Source organism: Ooceraea biroi, chromosome 3, assembly GCF_003672135.1.
Source record: "Ooceraea biroi isolate clonal line C1 chromosome 3, Obir_v5.4, whole genome shotgun sequence".
Taxonomy (NCBI): Eukaryota; Metazoa; Arthropoda; class Insecta; order Hymenoptera; family Formicidae; genus Ooceraea; species Ooceraea biroi.
Genome location: NC_039508.1, coordinates 15880692 through 15901608, shown reverse-complemented (window position 1 = coordinate 15901608; position 20917 = coordinate 15880692). Strand labels below are relative to the sequence as shown.

Below are 20917 nucleotides of genomic sequence, written 5' to 3'. Positions count from 1 at the left end.
AGATAATTTGTAAACTTCTCGTTAACTGGCATGGCTTATTGAAAATTATGCGTAAAAGTTTAAATGAGCTTTGCGAGTTTCTACGGTTTTTTCTTCAGCCATCGGCTGCCGAAATCAATCCTACGTACCTAAAGTTAACTGAAGCTAAACAGCTCTTTGAATGTATATTTATACAACTAAGCTGCTTCATCGCGAGCTTTTTGCAATAAAATAAACTTTGATTCTCAACGAGCTTAGTTCACTTTATTACTCCTTAATCTCTCAATAACAATGTGGTTGCAAAACTTAATGTGCCAAAAACTAATTTAAGATCATTTTCCTTCCTGCACGCGATATTTTTGTTAATTTATTTAATTTACAAAGTCGTTAATATATATGATCTTAATGGTTCTTTGAATAAAGTTGTTTAATTAGTAAATTTTACTCATTTTACGAATTAAATAATGTTGACAATTTGCTGAAAGTAGCGACATAAAATTGATAAATTTTACAATAATACTTGACCGAATGAAAGTGATAATATCCACGCTTCTGACAACTTTGAGAGCGTTATTGAATTCGATGACTGTAAAGTACATACAATGTGAATATATCAACTTGCTGAATTTTCATGCATAATAATCCACGATTGCTCAATTAGATATTTGAAATTATCTACTTCCATTCCGATAAATCCGACAAATTCATCACTGATCAACAAATTCAATAAATCTAACAGTTTAAATAAACATGGAAATATGGCCAATTGATCATAAAAATTAAGCTTAACATGTGATGGTCACTTTTTATGTGCGCAATAACATGAAAAATATTTTACAAATATCACAAATTAAATAAATTAAGGAATAACACGTATACATGCAATTTGAACTGAAACCGAAAAAATCCAATAAAATCTATTGAATTAATTCACCTAAAAAAACTTAATTAAAAATCTTCAAGAACGGAAAACCATCTACGATTTATTACACTAGAAAAAGTACCTATCGATGGCTCGTAACGTTTATGCTCGCCATCGATTCGCCCTTTCAGCCTCTCGACCGAAGGAATCTCAGTATATGGCCCATAAAAATAAAGCATAATCATCAAAGTAAATTCCGCGGCGTAAGCGCATTTATGATTCGTAAACCGACAAAATTTTCGTGGGCCGAGATGAAAGTGAGAATGTCCCCGCATCAGTGGGGCCACGTCGAAGAACGGCATCGTTATCATCGCGCGATACGGCACACACTGTGTGCGGCAAACACAGAAAGAAGAATCGATGAACATGGACGGTAAGGTAACAGACATTAAACGGAGATTCGTGTCAGTGTTTGCACGACGGTCAGGGTAGAGGATCGATCCGGAGAACTCCCCTGTGTTTGCCCGTTAACGCCGGACGTGACATTAAATGCAGATGCAAAGTTCACAGTGGCGTTTACTGACAATGCGGGTATATATCGATGACGACCGCACGGCGCCCGTAAATCACGCAGCCATTACGGCAGTCCACCGTTCGATCGCCAGCTATGTAATACGCGGTAGTAACCGTGGATGACTTCATATCGACCCTGTAACACGGTTCCCGTGACGGAATCCGGAAGAGCCTCATTTGCACCTCGGCGATGCAAGATCCTCTATAGGATGCATCACGAATCCTTTGTGATCGTATTATCACGGGCATTAACCTCCTTTTATTTTTTTAGGCTGTAATATTTTACTCAAGACGCTTGCTGGTGCGTAAGCTTAATCGCGACTCCTCGAATTTTTCGCTTTACTGAGTTCTCTAGAGGAAACCTGATGCGAATTACGTTTCAACATGTATCATCAGTCGCCACCATCGGTTCATTACGACTATTTCATACGTGGCGAGAAAACGCGAGGGCTGGAGAAATCGCGGCACATGGAATACGTAATGAACAATTGTGGAAGCGCCTCGAAAATCAGCGTGAATCACGGAAATAGGCAGAATGGCGTCGGAGATTCGCTGAATAGTTATCCTTCCGCCATCCTCTCGACCTTGCTAGTTTCTCTGGTCCCTAAGACTCGTGTTCGACCTCCGATTTAATTAATTCCTACATATGACATTTGCATGGTATATTTCAAGAATCCAAATTCTTGTACGATTTCACGAGAGGAAAAGTTTTTAAAAAAGAAAAATTGTTATCGGATTTCATGAAGGTTTCGCTTCCAACATGTTGTTTGACTCGAATAATCCGTATGGCTCTATGATCCGCTATGATGTACGAGGTCCATCGCGCGATACCAACGTCGGAGAAGCGTAACGAGAACCCGGAACAAAAGTTCAAACGTCAACGCGACGCAGGAGAGAAGCCCGCCGACGAAAAATCCGTCGCTGTCCGAGAACGGGAATCAGAACAAACGTGTCCATGCATATGTAGATGCGGCTGTGCATCTGCAATGCAGATCTGCGCGGTATCGGCGAGCCGACCTTCACGAAACCGTGCGATCCGAACTTCGCAATTCCGTATGAAGCAATACGAAAAATCTCAAAATGAATCGAGATAAGAGAAAAGAACGAGTGAGATAGAGTGCTAGAGAGAGAAATATGACGAGAAGAAATCCCGCTTGCGGTTGCAACGAAACTAAAACGAAAATATTAATTTTGGATTATGCTGAGAATAATGAGATAACGCAATCCCAAAACGTTTCGACTTGTCTCCAAAGAAAAATATCATAACTTTATGCTTTTCCGTAAAATAAAGAATCTTTGATGGAAACGAACAAAAATCCCGAGCACGATAAATAACACAGAGTAACCATGGGTCTTCTGAGCCTTCTGCAACATCTGCTAGAGCATTAATTTTTTAATTTGCAGTAAATTGCGTCCGAAAAATATTGCGCCCAGTGGTACAATTTCCCACATCAACATAAATTATGTCGTTCGATTTATAACAGCGACGTAAATCTTTTTTATTTGGATGCGGTGCATTTTCGCGAAATCGAGTGTACGTGGAAGATTTAAGGGAGCGCAGCTGACTTCCTTCTTCGGGGCCGTGACTCCATCTCTCTTTTCGCGAAAGATCGATCCGAAAGGACGAGTCATCGATGCTGTTTAAATCGTCACGAGTATGCCGGCGCGAGTAAAGTACACGCATATGTGTACACGGCGGGAATAAATCGTCGGTTCACGCGACGGAGATTTAAAAGATCGCTCCCGCCTTTCGGTATAAATCTCGCTCGCACATTCGTTCGCGAAGATTTCCGTAAAAATATCGCGTCGCGGATGATATTCCGCGCGAGAAGATACGAGCGGTAGACGCGACGTCTCACGGTGAGATATTCGCGGCGATGATTTTTCTGCTTTTTTCTCCTCTCTCTCTTTCCATCCTTCGAGATGAAGCGAATTCGGCTGGAATTCTTTTTATGGATCGATCGATGCGTTGCCGAAATGTCGACGCTAAAAATGGTAATCGTGTCATGAGAGCAAAGCGACCGAGAAAGAATGACCGTCCCTGTTGGGTCGTGATACCATAAAAGATTTTTTAAGAAAACCTGAAAAGATTATTCTCTGATCATAAAAGAAGAAGAGTGTTAAGTGGCTCAAATAATGATCGTATTTTCATGCAAATTTCTTTAGTACCACAATAGGTGATCTTATATAAATTTCAATTTTTTCTCCAATATTATTCTCAATATACAGGGTGAGGCACCTAAAACAGGCCACCTGAATATCTCGGCTGTTATTGGTGATAGAAAAAAATGTGTCAGACCAAACTTGCATGGTTTCGAGGAACACATAATTTGTTCTAAATAATTTTTTATTAGGTGGACGCGTAGAGGTCATATGAAAGTCAACTTCGTTTTTTAAATGGTATATATGTTTTTTTACGTACCATCTAGTAGAGCGTTTGAAGATGCGCACATTGATCTACGAGTCAAAATCATTCAAGGTCACTGAAGGCTAAAATTTCTAAGTGCTAGAACTTTTTCATTTCTGAGTTTACGGTATTTTCAATAGCAGAGAACTCTAGGCAATATAAAAAATAATGATATTATAAACTCAGAACTTCGCGGAAAAAGAAAAAATTTCTAAGGGCAAGAACTTTTTCATTTCTGAATTTACGGTATTTTCAACAGTAGGGAACTCTAGGCAATATAAGAAATAATGATATGAACAACTCAGAACTTCGCGGAAAAAGAAAAAATTTCTAAGGGCTAGAACTTTTTTATTTCTGAGTTTACAGTATTTTTAATAGCAGAGAACTCTAGGCAATATAAAGTAAATTATTTTCCCTTGCAGTTGGCCTTCAGTGACCTTGAATGATTTTGACCCGTAGATCAATGTGCGCATCTTCAAACGCTCTATTAAATGGTACGTAAAAAAACATATCATACCATTTAAAAAACGAAGTTGACTTTCATATGACCTCTACGCGTCCACCTAATAAAAAACTATTTAGAATAAATTATGTGTCCCTCGAAACCATGCAAGTTTGGTCTGACACATTTTTTTTTATCACCAATAACAGCCGAGATATTCAGGTGGCCTGTTTTAGGTACCTCACCCTGTATTTGTACATATATTAATAATGATGAAAGGAATCAATTTTCTATTTTTCTCAAAGACTCTTAATTTAATTTGTTTTCTAAATTTGGACTTGCGAAGGCGCAATTGCAAAGACGAAGAGTTAAGAAAGATTCAGTCACGGAGATAACCCGTTTTCTTCTTTGATGGCACTACTTCATGAAACGATAATGCTCGGTTAAATGATCGTAACTGTGCCACGAAGACCAAGTTACAGGCTACATATAGGTGAGAATAAATCGCCCGACTTTGCGAGAACGACGACGCGAAACGAGCTAACGTGTCATCGACTGCGACCCGACCGCCACTTCCTCCCTATAATGGAAGAAATATCTGCGAAACGTCGATATTGGGGGATACGAAAATGGTGATGACAGAGTTCCTCACGTACGAGAATGTTGGCCGAAAATTTATATCTTCCCTCCCCTCCGCGTCCGCCGCTAGTCGTCTTCAATATTGTTATATAGAAATCAACTCACATGAGTTGCAAAATCTTACGGATGATATATCGGATATTATTTTACTTTGTCCGAAACTTAGGGTCAAAACAGAAATCTTGTTATTACATCAGGACAATGTATATCATCACGTATGTGTACAAAAAATCACTCTTATCACTATTAATAAAAAAAAACGAATTGAGATACGGAATGAAAATAAGGTGATCACGTTTAGAAGTTTCCGCATTTATGCAAACATTAATATCGCGTGTCGATATTATTTCGGTATATTTTATAATAGAACGCATTGTTTATTTATAGTGCGATCTAATTCTTAATGTTGTAGTTACAGTCACACGAGTAAAATAAACGGAGAAAAAATTCCGCCGCTGTCTTGCTAGCGACTTTGTTGCATCACGGCCTTGAGCTAGCCAAGCGCGTTTTCTATTCTGAAGACAGCATCCAGAAGTATCGACATTTATTGTACCAGAATAAAGTATACTCAACGGTGCGAATAGTGACGCGGTTATTTGTAGATGCGCGTCATGTACATGTGAAAAAGGAACAACACGAAACGCAAAACATCGCACATAGAACTGCAGTGCATATACATTTTAAAATCATACGATTTAATAACTTAATTCTATCTGTGTCGCTCCGAAAAGTGATCTGTAAACTCATTCTTTGCAATATATGATTTATACTAGCACGTTTCAGAAGTGACACACATATTGCTTGCGTGTATTTCTCACTTTCATTCCTTCTGAAAGTTGCAATCAATTTTTAAATCAATTTCTTAAAATCTTTTATATAACTTCTTAAATTTTAAAAGATTAATATCAACTTCTATAAAATCTTGAGTCATTGCAAATTTTCGATTCTTCGATTTTAATTTACTTGCTTTTAATAGATTTTAATTTCCTTTTAATTTACTTGCTTTTAATAGATATCATACATCAAAATTCTATATAAATCGTTTCTATATATAAAGTTTCAAAGTGAACATGAGAGTATCATTAAAGCACAAACTTTCCGTAACAACTTTATCCATTATCGTAATTTGGATTTATGTCTGCCAAAACCGATCCAACGTACTATCTTCCACTTTATGAAAGATTTAAAGAGAGTTCTTAAAATAATTGTTCTAACAGACAGTTAATTAATTCGATAACGGCGGCTATACCGAATATAAGCACTGTTTGATTCAAATATTGTATAATAAGCATCGTATAATTGACATGAAGATGTAGCAAAAAAGATAATATAAAATCGCAATAAGAAATTGATTTAAAAAGAGTAAGATAAGACGGAAACTGCAAAGAGATTTGCTGTTAATTTCTAAAATGTTACATTGGTATACAAAAATTGAGAGATTTAAAGTGTACTCACCCTCTGCGCCTTCCGTTTGTCAGCACGTTGATTTTGATGATATATTCTGCTGAAATTACTGACGATTACAGGCACCGGTAAAGCGATCACTAGGACACCGCTTAAGGAGCATACACCCCCAACGATTTTTCCCGCGATCGTTTTCGGAACCATGTCACCGTAGCTGAAACAAACAAGAAAAGCAATATTTAAGATAATTGTTCCTAAAACTTTTCCACAAAAATAGACATTTGTTTCACAATAATCTTTTTCTCGGAATACGTAAATGTCAGAAGATGTTTCTACACAGAAATATTTCTCCGCGTCTATCGATCGTTGACGTAGTAATTATTACAAGAATTAATTAAAATCTACTCTATGCATATTTCATGCATAAATTCACGCGTAGCCTGGAACTACCAAATTCCACAACACAACCTTCTGTTTCACACCTCGAAGATCTCCAAACTCGCAGGATGTATAATTCCAAGCGAATGTCATGCCGCGCGCAACAGAAATTCATTCACGGTATACTGTTATGAGCATTGCTGGCGACGCAAAACGATGGCAGCTTAAGCGAACGAACCGGCCAAATGCTCAGAAGGCATGATGGAATTATGCATTCCCGACGTTGTCGCCTGCGGCCGAGGGTACGTGGATAATTCACGATGTGCTTGAAGAATTCAACTGTAAAAGGTACGTCCGTCCTCGTTTCTCAGTCGTGCGAATGTCCGCCCATAAAACTTTTCTACAGCTACGTGTAGCTCGCGGTACAGTTAAACCATTCCGCGCAAGGTTGCCCCAGTCCAGTCCGGGTTGCATATTCACCCCGTATCGAGTGGTGCGAACACACACAGCCGAACAAATATACCCGAGTTCGCGGCCACCAATTTAACTTGTTCTCATGACGAGCGCGCAACGCACTTGAACGTTTGCATTCCGCTGAAATTACGCGACGATACGTGACAGGGGACTTCCTCTCGTAGTAAAGCGCCCTTCTCGCATCGCGTGTTTCCTCGTTAACAAATATTTCACCGTTGTCGAACAATTTTATGCACTATTAAGGGAAGCGCGAACGTTATATTATACTTCGACACGAGTAAAATTCGTGACTGTAAAGGCTCGTGATAGAGCTGCAGTATAACAGAAATTGATATCCTGAAACTCGGGAAAAATTAAATCGTGCACTCGCAAAAACCAAGTTTTATAAAATCTGGCTTTGAAATTCTGTTTAGTTATAAATGCTGTGGTGTTCGAGGTATCGAACTTTCCAATACTGGAACTCATCAATATTAGTTGCATGGATCCAAACTGTACGCATAAAAATAATAACATGTTTATCCATTTTATTATTTTATAAAAATAATACGTTATAACATTATTGTTATAAAATAATATGTTATTTTATAAACATAATAACATGTTAATAACAATAAAAATAATAAAACTCACGTAATCTATCACTTTGGTTGCAATTTCAAAATAAATGTGAATAATATAAGTTACTAAATGTTTTAGAGAGAATCTCCTTCTCCCGTTAATGAGCAAATTGAACATTTTTTGTGCCTCAATAGCTTCTCATACTCAAAATATAATATTTTCAAGAGACACTTCGAAATGTTGCCTGATTTACGTCACTCCCACACATCGCAATTGATCGCATACGTCAGAATTTTCCGCTGGTTTTATTCATGATGTACATCTTCCGTTCAAGCAGGGTAAAACTTGCGGGCGGTGACGGGCGAATTGAAGAACGGATGCGACAGCGGGAGGAATTGTTCGAGACAATGACTCTCGTAGAGAAAACCATCGCGATCGACAGGAAAATATTTCATGCGGTACGTGTCCATCGTAAAAGTTTTATTTCAGCCACGAATAACGTAGAGAATAATGAGATTGTAATCGACAACGGATTATAAAAGAAACGCAATTTTTTTTAAGATTATTAAGATTATTAAGAGACGCTTGATTCTTCTCATGTAAATTGATACGAAAATGGAGTCGTATTATTACCGGAGACTAGAAACAACGTTATACTGCTCACAATGGCGATCGTTTATTCTGCCGACATGCCTCACTCGAGAGATCAAAAGAAGGCAGGCGCAGAAAAGGGAGAATGCCGATGGAGCTGGGGATAGAATGAAGTGTAATGGATCGCACTCGACAGCTACAGATCGTTCCTTTTTCCAGCGAATTTCTCGGGCCGCACGCAATTTCGAGTCGTGGCGCTGAGAGCTAGGTAAAGGGGAGGCTCTGTTCTGCAAACGACGTGACACGCGTCTGAAGAAAAAAATGTTCTTGGTAGAAATGATCGATCACTCAATATCCTGCGCGATATTATCGTAAAACCCACCATTTATTGTGTCTCAAGTTACTGGCTAGAGAAATACATAAGCCCGAAATGTGACAAGAGAATGATAGTTTGTTAGCACAATCTACCAATGCTAAAAGATTTAATATTTTCTAGAATTTTTATTTTATTTAATTATATAAATTATATATTTACATTATATGTTATATATTATTTATTATATATTTAATTATATAAATTATTTATTTGTTATATATTGTATTTCATTATATAAATTCCATGTTATTCTTATTTTCGAATTCTTTATTTAGAAACCAACCAAGGAAGAAAAAACTCACGTGTTACATTCTAAACTTAGCATATTATTAAATTTTCATGTTTTTATGTTTCATATCTTCACTTTGTGAATTGTGAGACTTGAAATATTAGAATTTTCTAGTTTTGAAGTTCAGTAGATTCTAAAATCTAATAAATCTTTGTCGATTGTGGTCTATAATACTTAATTCTTTTAGAGTTCCCAAATGCCAAAGTCCATCAATTCCATACTTTTTAAATTAAAAGAGTAGAAATTTTATATCAGCGAATTCTGGGGCGTTATATAAAATGTACGAGTGCCAAGTTCCACAAATATTGGCACTATGAATTGTATGAGAATCGTGCACACTTGCAAAGAAAACACTTTGAGACTGTCTCGTGTCAGAAGAAATATAAATCATGCATTGCTATTTTTAATATAATTAAAATGCAATGGGAATAAATATTGAGTACTTTCCAAGTTCTTAATCATATACTTTTCTGTATGTATGTAAGTTTGCGTAGATAAATTTCTTCATTAATAACTTTTGTAAACGAAACTTCTTCTACCACACACATGATCAATATTCGCTTATCAGAAATATAAAAAAGAGTGAAAGTTGAACTGAAATTGCAGGTCACGCGAACTTTCGCCCGGGCTCCCGGTTTTCTCAGTCGGCAATAATTTTCCCGCACCCTACGGCCCCTCGGGCCCGATCCTCAACCCTGATTTACGTTTCTTACGGACCTTAACAGCGACCATGAAACTCCTGGAGAGATCTCACCTGATGCTCGTCCGCTCGTATTTCGCGCACGTGATATGCCGCATGTTATCGATCTTACTCTTTCTTCACGCCATTTATTTATTTAGCAAGTAATTTTTCACATCAGTTAGCAATTTATCGATATAATCTCATTTCTTTTTTATTTCCCTTACGTGACTAGGGGAGTCTTCCACATGGATAAAGTTATTTTTCAATAAACAAGCTTGGTATAAATAATTTAAAATAATTAATGCATTAGTAAATTCTACTGTATTTCGATTAAAAAATTTTTAAATGACAATACGTGATGAAAAGTATTAACAAATAAAGTAGTCGTATGTCAGAATTAATTTAGTAACACAATGCTTGTCAATGCTATTTTTTGCATAAAGTACGAATGAAATATACATATACTATATATACATATATGTCACAAAGAATAAAACCCTGAAATATTTATCAGATTCAAGAATACGCTTGTAGAATGCAATTCTTGCCTTATTTCGATTTATAATTGCACCATACATTTAAAATAAACGAATATATCGTGCTCTGAAAGGTAGAAATGCAGGTCACGCGAGTCCAAGGAAAACGTTCTCGGGTCAGAGACTGACTTTTCTTATTTGTCAATGTAGTCGGAACACGCGACAGTAGCGAGTTTAGAACCGGCGAAAACGTATAGGATTAGTGATCTATTTTTAGGTAAGCACATCTTGGGCGGTCACCGGGGCGACTACCTGGGACTTATGTGCCGGATTTCGCAAAACCCACCAAAAATCACCATACTGAATTTACAGGTAAACCATGTGCAATTTGTTGTCCACATAAACAGAGAAAATCTAATAACACGTTCAGGGATCACATAGAATTAATCTCTCATACTGCCAAGCCGAGTTTATTAACTCTACATAAGTTTCCCAACACAAGCCGAGGATTTGGTGCAACACGAGAGTTGCCGTTTCCTTAACAGAGGTAAGATAAAACAAACTTGCGAGCAATCGGTGTAACATATGTTTTATACTCGTATTGCTAATATAATAAAAATATTTTTAAGCTTTCTGATCTTATGATTGATTTTCTCTCAAAGAGATGTAATTCTAAATTGGTACCGTATTTATTGAACCATTCATATAAATTAAAATTCTGTGCAAAATTTACATTACTTTAAATACAAGTACAGTTCAAAATTCGTATAAAAATTACATTATCTGTTTATATTTCTGAAGCTTAATTCAGCAAACAATTCCTAATTTAGAACTATTCTATTGATGCTTCTCGACATTATTATCACAGAAGGCTCAAGTCCAGATTGGTCAAAGAGTATATAGATAAAAGGAAATTCGAATAATCCAGCATCCATTTAAGAAGTTAATCAAATCTAAAGTTAACTCGAACTTTGGTAAGCGCGATAAAACTTTTATACAGCTGCTCTCTCTCTCTCTCTCTCTCTCTCTCTCTCTTTCTCTCTTTCTCTCTCCCGTGAAATTTCTCGGCAAATATTCTGGTTTTAACCTTTAGCTGATTTTGTATGGAGTTTCTCCAGGAAAGTTTTCGTATGAATTTGGAAAAACCACAAGAAAAGAAAATGATCTCGTAGCTAATTCATGTCACGCGTTGTGATTAATCTCGACGTTACGGGTATCGTGCGCCAGTTGAGCGAAGATAAAACTTCCGTTACAACGAGCATCTTCTAGATGCTAAAGTTTTGCGAATTAGTGAAGTTCGCACAAATTGTACGCCAGCATCGTTCTCGCGATCTTCCTTAACCCGTCACGGGAGCAGTTTCACACTCGCATTTATAATGTACGCAAATGGATAAACGAAATAGATAAACGAGAGAGAGAAACAGAGAGAGAAGGATATAAACACATTCGTTTCTATTTTTATTATTATATTACAATATTCGAAGACTTCACCTAAAATGTACAAATAAAATTTGAATAAAATCTATTATCATCTATTATCCGTTATTACTTTATTCTCAGCGAGCATTTTATCAAAATCTGTGACACAAAAAAACATATTTTAATTTTCCAGAGAAGATAAAAATGAAGTATAGCTAAATTATATATATATAATAAAACTCTTTTTAAATTTTCTTTAGATAACGCTTATATGTCATATATACTGTACACGAAGCTATAAATTAACGGAATCTGATGCACATACTTATACGTGCCTTTAAGGAGGAAAAGCCGCAGAGCCGTAAAGCCGCAAAGCCGCAGGACACACGAACGTTTCACATTACAGGCGCTTGAGAAATATTAAATTGTTTTATTTTCCAACACGTTGCCATGATAAAAAAAAGTGCAAACCAAGCAAATAACATAGTCTTACATCGCGCTTCCAGCTGTGCAAAACCAATAACATGGCACTACAGACACGACGCGATCGCTTCAAAAAACGCATGAACGTTGTACAGTTTCATTTTATGTTTTGTACCACTCAACACACACTTCGACGCACTAGTAACACGAGAACAAGGTATTTTCCAATTAATCTCGCAACGAGTCATTTCGAGAGTCAACTAGAATAATTATGTTATATGCATTAGAATAACTGCGACAATATAATATTTTCCAATTACGCATGATTAATATTTCTCCTCCTGAAGATTTTATGTGATATCTATGTAAACTCAATAATTACAATTTTTATTAAATTAAAATATAACTTATCAATTGTACGGAAAATATTCTTGAATCATCAATGTTTTGAACGAAATTTGCATATGATTATTTCAATCATACTTGCATTGAAAAATGGATTTTTAGTAAAACTAAACTAGTTTCTCTCTGTCTGTCTGTCTCTCTCTCTCTTTCTGTATTTGTTGACATGCCATAACTTTGATTTACAATCACGAATATAACAAAAGCTTTTAACACGAGATCTATGTATCGTCGATTCATTGCATTGTAGCAATCCCGCATTGTCGCACACTTTTCTTGCTTTACACCATTGTTTAGTGATCATAGTTGTGACCCATTTCTTTCTCAAGCAAAATTCGCGAAATGAAAATTGCAGTGTAAAAATTTAAAACATTTTTCCACTTGCATCATGATATTTATCCTGTTTCAATTTTCTACTCCGCAATAATTAAATTATAAAATAAAAAACTAATTTTTCCATATTATAACTTCTATTATAAATATATATTAAATCTAATTTTCTAATATATTAAATCAAATTATTTTTAATATCTTTAAATCACCATTTATTCAATCAACTTTAGTCGAACGATTTATTTTTGTAATTTTCGAGACCAAAATCTTTCTGCATAATTTTATATCAATCAAAGATATGTGTAAAATAAGTATATTAAAATCCTTAAAAGAAAATATGTACAGGATGAGGCACCTAAAACAGGCCACCTGAATATCTTGGCTGTTATTGGTGATAGAAAAAATTGTGTCAGACCAAACTTGCATAGTTTCGAGGGACACATAATATGTTCTAAATAATTTTTTATTAGGTGGACGCGTAGAGGTCATATGAAGGTCAACTTCTTTTTTTTAAATGGTATGATATGTTTTTTTACGTACCATCTAGTAGAGCGTTTGAAGATGTGCACATTGATCTACGGGTCAAAATCATTCAAGGTCACTGAAGGCTAAAATTTCTAAGTGCTAGAACTTTTTCATTTCTGAGTTTACGGTATTTTCAATAGCAGAGAAGTCTAGGCAATATAAAAACTAATGATAACAACTCAGAACTTCGCGGAAAAAGAAAAAATTTGTAATGGCTAGAACTTTTCATTTCTGAAATTACAGTATTTTTAATAGCAGAGAACTCTAAGCAATATAAAAATAATGATAACAACAACTCAGAACTCCTCTGAGAAGAAAAAATTTCTAACGGCTAGAACTTTTTCATTTCTGAATTTACGGTATTTTCAATAGCAGAGAACTCTAGGCAATATAAAAAATAATGATAACAACAACTCAGAACTTCGCGGAAAAAGAAACAATTTCTAAGGGCTAGAACTTTTCATTTCTGAGTTTACAGTATTTTTAATAGCAGAGAACTCTAGGCAATATAAAGTAAATTATTTTCCCTTGCAGTTGGCCTTCAGTGACCTTGAATGATTTTGACCCGTAGATCAATGTGCGCATCTTTGAACGCTCTACTAGATGGTACGTAAAAAAACATATCATACCATTTAAAAAAACGAAGTTGACCTTTATATGACCTCTACGCGTCTACCTAATAAAAAATTATTTAGAACAAACTATGTGTCCCTCGATACCATGCAAGTTTGGTCTGACACATTTCTTTCTATCACCAATAACAGCCGAGATATTCAGGTGGCCTGTTTTAGGTGCCTCACCCTGTATATACAGGGTGTCCCGGGTTTTAACCGACAAACTGCGGGAGCATATTCTACTAGTGGAAATAAGAAAAAATTCTTATATCGAGTTTGCTTAGAAATGCTTTATTACAAAGTTATAAACCAATATTGAAAAGAAATATGAGATAAGTAACAACGGATTTTTTCACAAAAATAAAAATTATGTACGCAATGATTTAGTGACGCATTTCAAAATGTTGTCCTTGCACATCGATACAAGCTAGACATCGACGTAGTACAGAATTTGTTACAGTACGACATTCCTGAAAATTTTGTTGCATCTCAGTAACTGAATTAGTAATTCGTTGCTTTAAATCTATCTGGTACTCTCCTGTTAGGAAATCTACGTTGATACTCTCGGACGGCAGCTCGTGCATTTCCGTCACAGAATCCGTACACGAAATGAATATCAGTGTATTCCTCATTTGAAAACACTTTTGGCATTCTGATAGTAATTGCTAGTTGACACGACGATTGAAATCTAACAGCTACTGTTGTGAAAGTAACAATCATACTGAATCGTTTCAACATAGTGAACATAAATACATGTGAATACACATAACATAAACATCTTCGACCTTGCAAATTCTACACTATGTTCCGTTGTTACTTATCTCATATTTCTTTTCAATATTGGTTTATAACTTTGTAATAAAGCATTTCTAAGCAAACTCGATATAAGAATTTTTTCTTATTTCCACTAGTAGAATATGCTCCCGCAGTTTGTCGGTTAAAACCCGGGACACCCTGTATATATATATATATATATATATATATATATATGTCTTGAGAAACAAAAATGTATCTTTCTATAATTAATATTATAATATATCTTTCTATAATTGTATGAATATTATTATAGAGATATATATCAACTATATTATAGTACATAAAATTTCGTGCATTTATTTAATTATTATTATTATTTGTCATTTATTGTTGAATTTAAAAATATATCTTTGCTGCTCCAAAAAACGAATATACACTTGTTCCACTTTACGCGTGAAAATTGTGATTAAAGAGCAGTTAAAAATAACAAACCTAATGTGGTTTCGCTTTTGGTACGTTGATACATATATGTATGCACTTGTACGAGAGTAAACCGAGTTTTTCTTCTTTACTTGGCATGAATTTATGTGTTTCAAAACCGTTCTGCTTGAAAACGTTCTCTGTATTTTTTTCGTACATAATGAAATCCTTAACGTCGATGTGAGCGCATTTTACCGGGGTTAAATGAATTTGTACTTGCTTCCGTGGTAGTGATGTTGTTTGACAGAAGGGGAAAAACGGTGGTGAAATCGATCGACCGCGGACTGTTTGCTTCTCGTTGTCAACGTTTATAGACAACTCAATGCACGTACACCGATCGATAAGATTATCTATAACGATTCCATGGTGAAAACATTATGCGACTTACATTCGCAGAAATAATCCAACTTATAAAATTGTTCGAGATCTATTGAATGTAATATTGTGAAATGTAGTATTGTGAAAATGTAGTTATGTTATTAAAAATTAATAAAAATATGAAAATAATACCATTTATCTTTCCATGTATTTTTCCTACTCCTTCCTCCTAATCCTAACAAAATAAAATTCCATAAATTTTTACATGTTTATAAATCGTTTGTCATTATTCGATAACATTTTTGGCAATCTGAATAAAGCATCTAAAATGCATTCTTAAAGATACAGTTTCGAGATATCACACGAATAGAAAGCGCATAAATAAAGCTGCGGATCTCCTCATAAATAAATTTCACACGCAATCAGTAGCATACAATGCAGTCCTAATGCAAATTATATCAACTCGACGGAAGTTTTGGCACAAAGAGATCATGTTTGCCCACAATTCCGGCTACTCTGTGTAAACCATCCCTCAACCGGTCAACAACTAGTCAGCCCGATCACAAACAAACGAATCTATATTTATAGCAAAACGATCGGCCACAGCATCGCGTCGTCGTTTGCGATCAGTCGCTATATCTTCGTCAATCGGAGCGACGTTTTCGGGCCACCCGGTATACGAATAGGCTCCGTGGACGGCGGTCCACCGCTCCCGAGATGCAGCGTGCTATTAAAAGACGAACCACCGGCTTTCCACGTTGGCCGCGAAGTGTTCGCGCGCTTCGTCTGAAAATAAAGTGCATTCTCGCCTCGAGTCGCGAGACACGTCCGTCGTAATAGCGTAAACGACGAAGGCGTAGACGAAGACGAGCACGGCGACGTGTATACGTGGACTTTTAAACGATGATCGACGGTGCTGACAAGGAATCCCGCTACTTATGAATCGATAGCACGCAATGACTCGTGTGCAGAAAACGGTCTCTTCGGTTTTCTTTATCGAGACAAAGACTTCGAAAGATGCAAATAGAAATATTGGATGGTTTAATTATAGATTAAAACATTTCGGCGAAAGAAACGCAGTAAAGAGATATAAATGATGAAAGATATGAGTTATGTAAATAATATTTGTATATGTATAGTTGTAATAATAGCTTTAACCAGATTAATAGAAATTGAATAGAAATGAAGTATAAAAGAATAGAAGATTATCAAAATATAAAATTGCATAAAATTGCCTCAAGTTATACTATAAATAAAATTATATTTGCTGCTATCATTGTTGCAGATGATATTCTTTAATAAATTAAGAGAACTGAGACACACACAGATACTGTTGACACGATACCACATTGCCGCGCTAGATGAGAATTGTGTTGTCATGAAGAATTCTACCACTTGTACATTTTAAGCGCACGTGCAGCTATTTTCGAGTTAATTGATCTATAGAGAGCGTGTCCCAGAAACGACAATAATTTCTGACCAGAAAAGAGAACTTTGCTATTTACGAATGAACTGTATTCAATAAAGTTTAACTTCATCGCGAACCACATTTGTTCCACATTAATCGATGAATAAGACACATTATCTTAATGTCACTATATAAATAAAAAAATCTATAGTCATAAGAAAATTCTGTTCTGTTCTTGCAGCTTATTGCTACATGCAATCAAAAAACAGATTTGAAGAAAAAATTTATTGGTCCATGTCTCGCGAGGAATTACCGTATCGATAAAAACCGCGAGTGAGAAATGAGATTGGCTCCGTTTGTTAATGTCTGTCCCCTTTCATAAGTAGGTGAGCGGATTTAGCACTGAAGTACAATCTAATGTACTTTTTTTCCAGATATCTTGACATTCCTTGCTTCACCTGCATAAATCCTTGTGCCACATGCATAAATCCGAGACCGCGCTACGCAACCAAGTTCTCATTCTTTACTCGCAGACATCGATGATAAATCGGCAATAAAACTTATTTCTTATCAAAGAATGAGAGAAAAATATCAGAAATATTATCTTTGCAATCGAAGTTATCTGACAGAGTAGAACTTACATGACGATTTTACAGGAACTTCGTCTCTAGGGGAAACGATTGACGCGAACGCACGAAGTAATTCCGCGGTTGCTCCACTTTGACCCGACGATCATCGCATCTCCGTACATATTTATTCGGCACACGGAACGCGACGGATGAGGGATACGGCATTGGAAGAGAGGATTGGCTCGAGATCGGCTGGCACCTGTCCGTTTCGTACCGCCAAGCGGATTTAGCATCACATCCAGACGACTCGAGGCCGTGCGCGAAGACGCACCTGCGCCTCTGTAAAAATTATTTCGACGTTTCGTGAACGTTGGGCGGGAAACGTGAAGGGACTCGCGACGTAATATCTTTCGACATTAGATCTATCGACAGCGCAGTTTCAATTTCGGAGCAAGTGATACGATTACGATTTGCTTTTACGAAACAAGATTGATTAAGACGATCGATATAAACTCTTGAATGGAAGCTTGAATATAAGCTCTTAAATGGAACAATGCAATAACTTTGTGACAACATGACTAATGCAATTGTCAATATCGTAAAGACTGAAGTACGAGATAAGCATTAAAATTCTTTATCAGAGATCGAGGAAGTTACATATAATCCTTGTAAAACCATAATTCCAATCGTCACAGTCGCCTAACTTTGAGATGTTAGTAAGCTTAGTACAACGAAGTTTTTGATTAATCGGATAATGTAGTCTGCTACGAAGAGATGTCAATATTGATCTCCACGATCTGCGGCGTCCTAATTGTAAATTTAGAGATGTTCAGCGAACGTAAATTTCCATCAACGTCGTTATTTAAAAAGATTTCCGTCGGCTATTGTAAAGCACATTCAAAAGTTAACGCGATTATTATTTCATCAAAAAAACATTGTTTAAGGTAAATTCTATATCAATTAATAATATATTATTTATGTAATTTACTTCAGTGTGCGACAGAGAAAAAATGAAAATTTAATTAAGAGGGAGTTAGAATTAAAAAAGAAATAATTTTTTTTATGCCCATAAATAATTATAGAGAGAAGCATAAAGGTTTTCAGATCCACATAAAAAGGTAATTTAAGAGTTTGCCATTCGAGTATAAATAATTTCTTCGCAAGTTAAGAAAAACTTTTATCGATCTAGTGGCACGATAATGGCATTTTATTAGGACGCTATCGCGAAGTTCAGTAATGGAGGACACGATTACCCGCACATCATCCTCAATGACGTAAGCCCTATTTAATAAAATACAAGTAAAAATACATTTCGACCACAAATTCTATGGCTTGAAATTTTATTTACAATATTTATTTGATGAACAAACATGATACATCTAAAAAAGACACAATAGAAATAATTGCACTGGTAAATATGAAATTAAGTGCAAGTTCTTTGATCGATATAAAATTGCACCGAAGGTAAAACCTTTAATTCCCGTTTCCCTGTCCAATAATGCCATGTCAACGTCAGCATCGATCTATGTCGTCGTTAAAAAGTCCATCAGTCGCACGAATAACATAATACGGTGATCTTATCAGCCTCCATTTGGCACGAAATTATTTGATGCAAGCGCAAGATCAGACTCCGTATCACATCGTATCGCAATTCTATATTGTAGTGATTGTGGCATTGTGCGATCAACGATCGTTTTAACGTAATAACCCACGTTCCATCGGTCAGAACGATAACGCCGAAGAGCAGCAAACCAATAGCGAATAGCAGAATGTGAGAGGACTAGAGTTACGTGGTTGGGAATTCAAATAGTTTCGCGAACTACCGTTTTGACCATCTCGCCATCGATTAACTCCCACGATCCATTACACGACTATTCCCGCAAGAAATATGCATTGTCATTATGAAACATTGTGTTATGACACTAGGCGTATGGAAAGACGTACATAAACTGTGCTTTTCGCTATAGAAATTTGAATAAATAAATCTGCTCTGTCTTTTTTTATTAAAATATTATATTACGTCATTCTAAAACTTACAGCTGAATATGATATTAATTACTTCAATAAAATGCTTGATTCTTCGAGAAGTCACGCCTTAAATTTTGCATAAAGCAACGCTGCGATTTTCGCATGCTTTTGAAGCATGCGAAGATCGCAGCCACGTTGCTGGACGCGGTCGCATGATTCTCAAGAATTTTTCGCTGCGCAATAGATTATTTAAAGAGCATCGGAGGTGCATCGGACTTGCTTCTCGCCGCGTTATTTCCGGATGCGGAGTAGACCCCGCCGTCGATCAAAATCAGGTACCAGATGCGCGTCTTGATGCCAGGATATCACGACGGAGTCAACGTCGAAGAATTTAAGCGATACCACAACGCACGAAACCGCAATAGCACGCTTCGTTCGCTTCACCACAAAACCACAGCCGCGCTATTATGAATGAGAATTATTAAACGAGCGGTGCACTCCCTCTCACAATTGCATAAATCACCGGAGGGTGTACGCGGATTTTTCCGTCGCAATGTACTAGAATAGAAATTTTCTGAAAAAAATATTTTGGATGTTTCGTCAGAATTTTTCTCCCTTTCTCACCACGTCAACGTACATTTTCAAACACTATCGGAGAATATAAAGTTTTATGTGACTCGAGATCCTACATATCTATATGCAGTTATTTATAAAATTCTGCAAATACCTATATATGCAATTTAATTCCGATAATCTTTAGAAAACATTAACGCTGCATTAACTATATTCTTAGTGTGCTTATATTATGTGTAGTATACTATACTATACCTTGCAGAAATAATGCAAGATTTACGAAAAATCAGATTTTGGTAATCAAAGTATTCATTTGCAATAGGTCTTATCTTAAAATCTTATCTGAACCTAAATGGCTATTGCCGTCATATCGAAGCATGTCACTTTTCTTATAAAAAAATGTTGACGGCATGCAACACAGAGGGAAAAATGTGTTACATAAGTTTGCAATCTTGCGAATGAACTTAAGGCGACAATATTATTTAATAACTGTGACGTTATGACTTATGTGGTGTCTCTCGACATCTTCACGACACATCTATCATTAAAATCTTGATATATTACACATGCCCTATCTTTTATAACGTCTTGAGTACTAACGCCTATCGCATTGCTCGCGCGTCGTATAAAAGAACTTTTACGGCCACTACAATTTATTAGCCACGAATGGTGATGGTGTAAGTCGTAAAAGCCGCAGGAAACAGAACTTTCATATTTTATCGGTGGTAATTTCATCGCCTAGAACCCATTTCGCGGATACATTTTAATTGCCGAAGTCGCTTTGTATCGCTCGAAACGCGTGCGCGTTTATCATTTTTTAAAGTGCAGTTGTAATTAAGACCAGAACATTATTTGCGGAGTATTAATGATCAAACTAATGCAAATGCGAAACAATCGAGTCTTTAAAAAATAAAATACGCTAATCAAAGCTAATGAAAGAGAAGTATATTAAAATATATCTAGAGATCTTAATAATGTATTAATATCTATGATTTATGA

At 36.1% G+C, this 20917-nt stretch overlaps 1 protein-coding gene across 14 annotated transcripts in view; it reads right to left on the bottom strand.

Annotated features, from left to right (window-relative positions):
• LOC105277251 (potassium voltage-gated channel protein Shal) overlaps positions 1-20917 on the bottom strand; it is a 153969-nt gene that overhangs the window by 112132 nt on the left and 20920 nt on the right. For all 14 annotated transcript variants that reach the window (XM_011335490.3, XM_026968507.1, XM_026968508.1 and 11 more), the window contains exon 2: positions 6358-6520. In XM_011335490.3, the coding sequence (XP_011333792.1) occupies positions 6358-6520 (163 nt within the window). The remainder of the gene's footprint in view (positions 1-6357; positions 6521-20917) is intronic.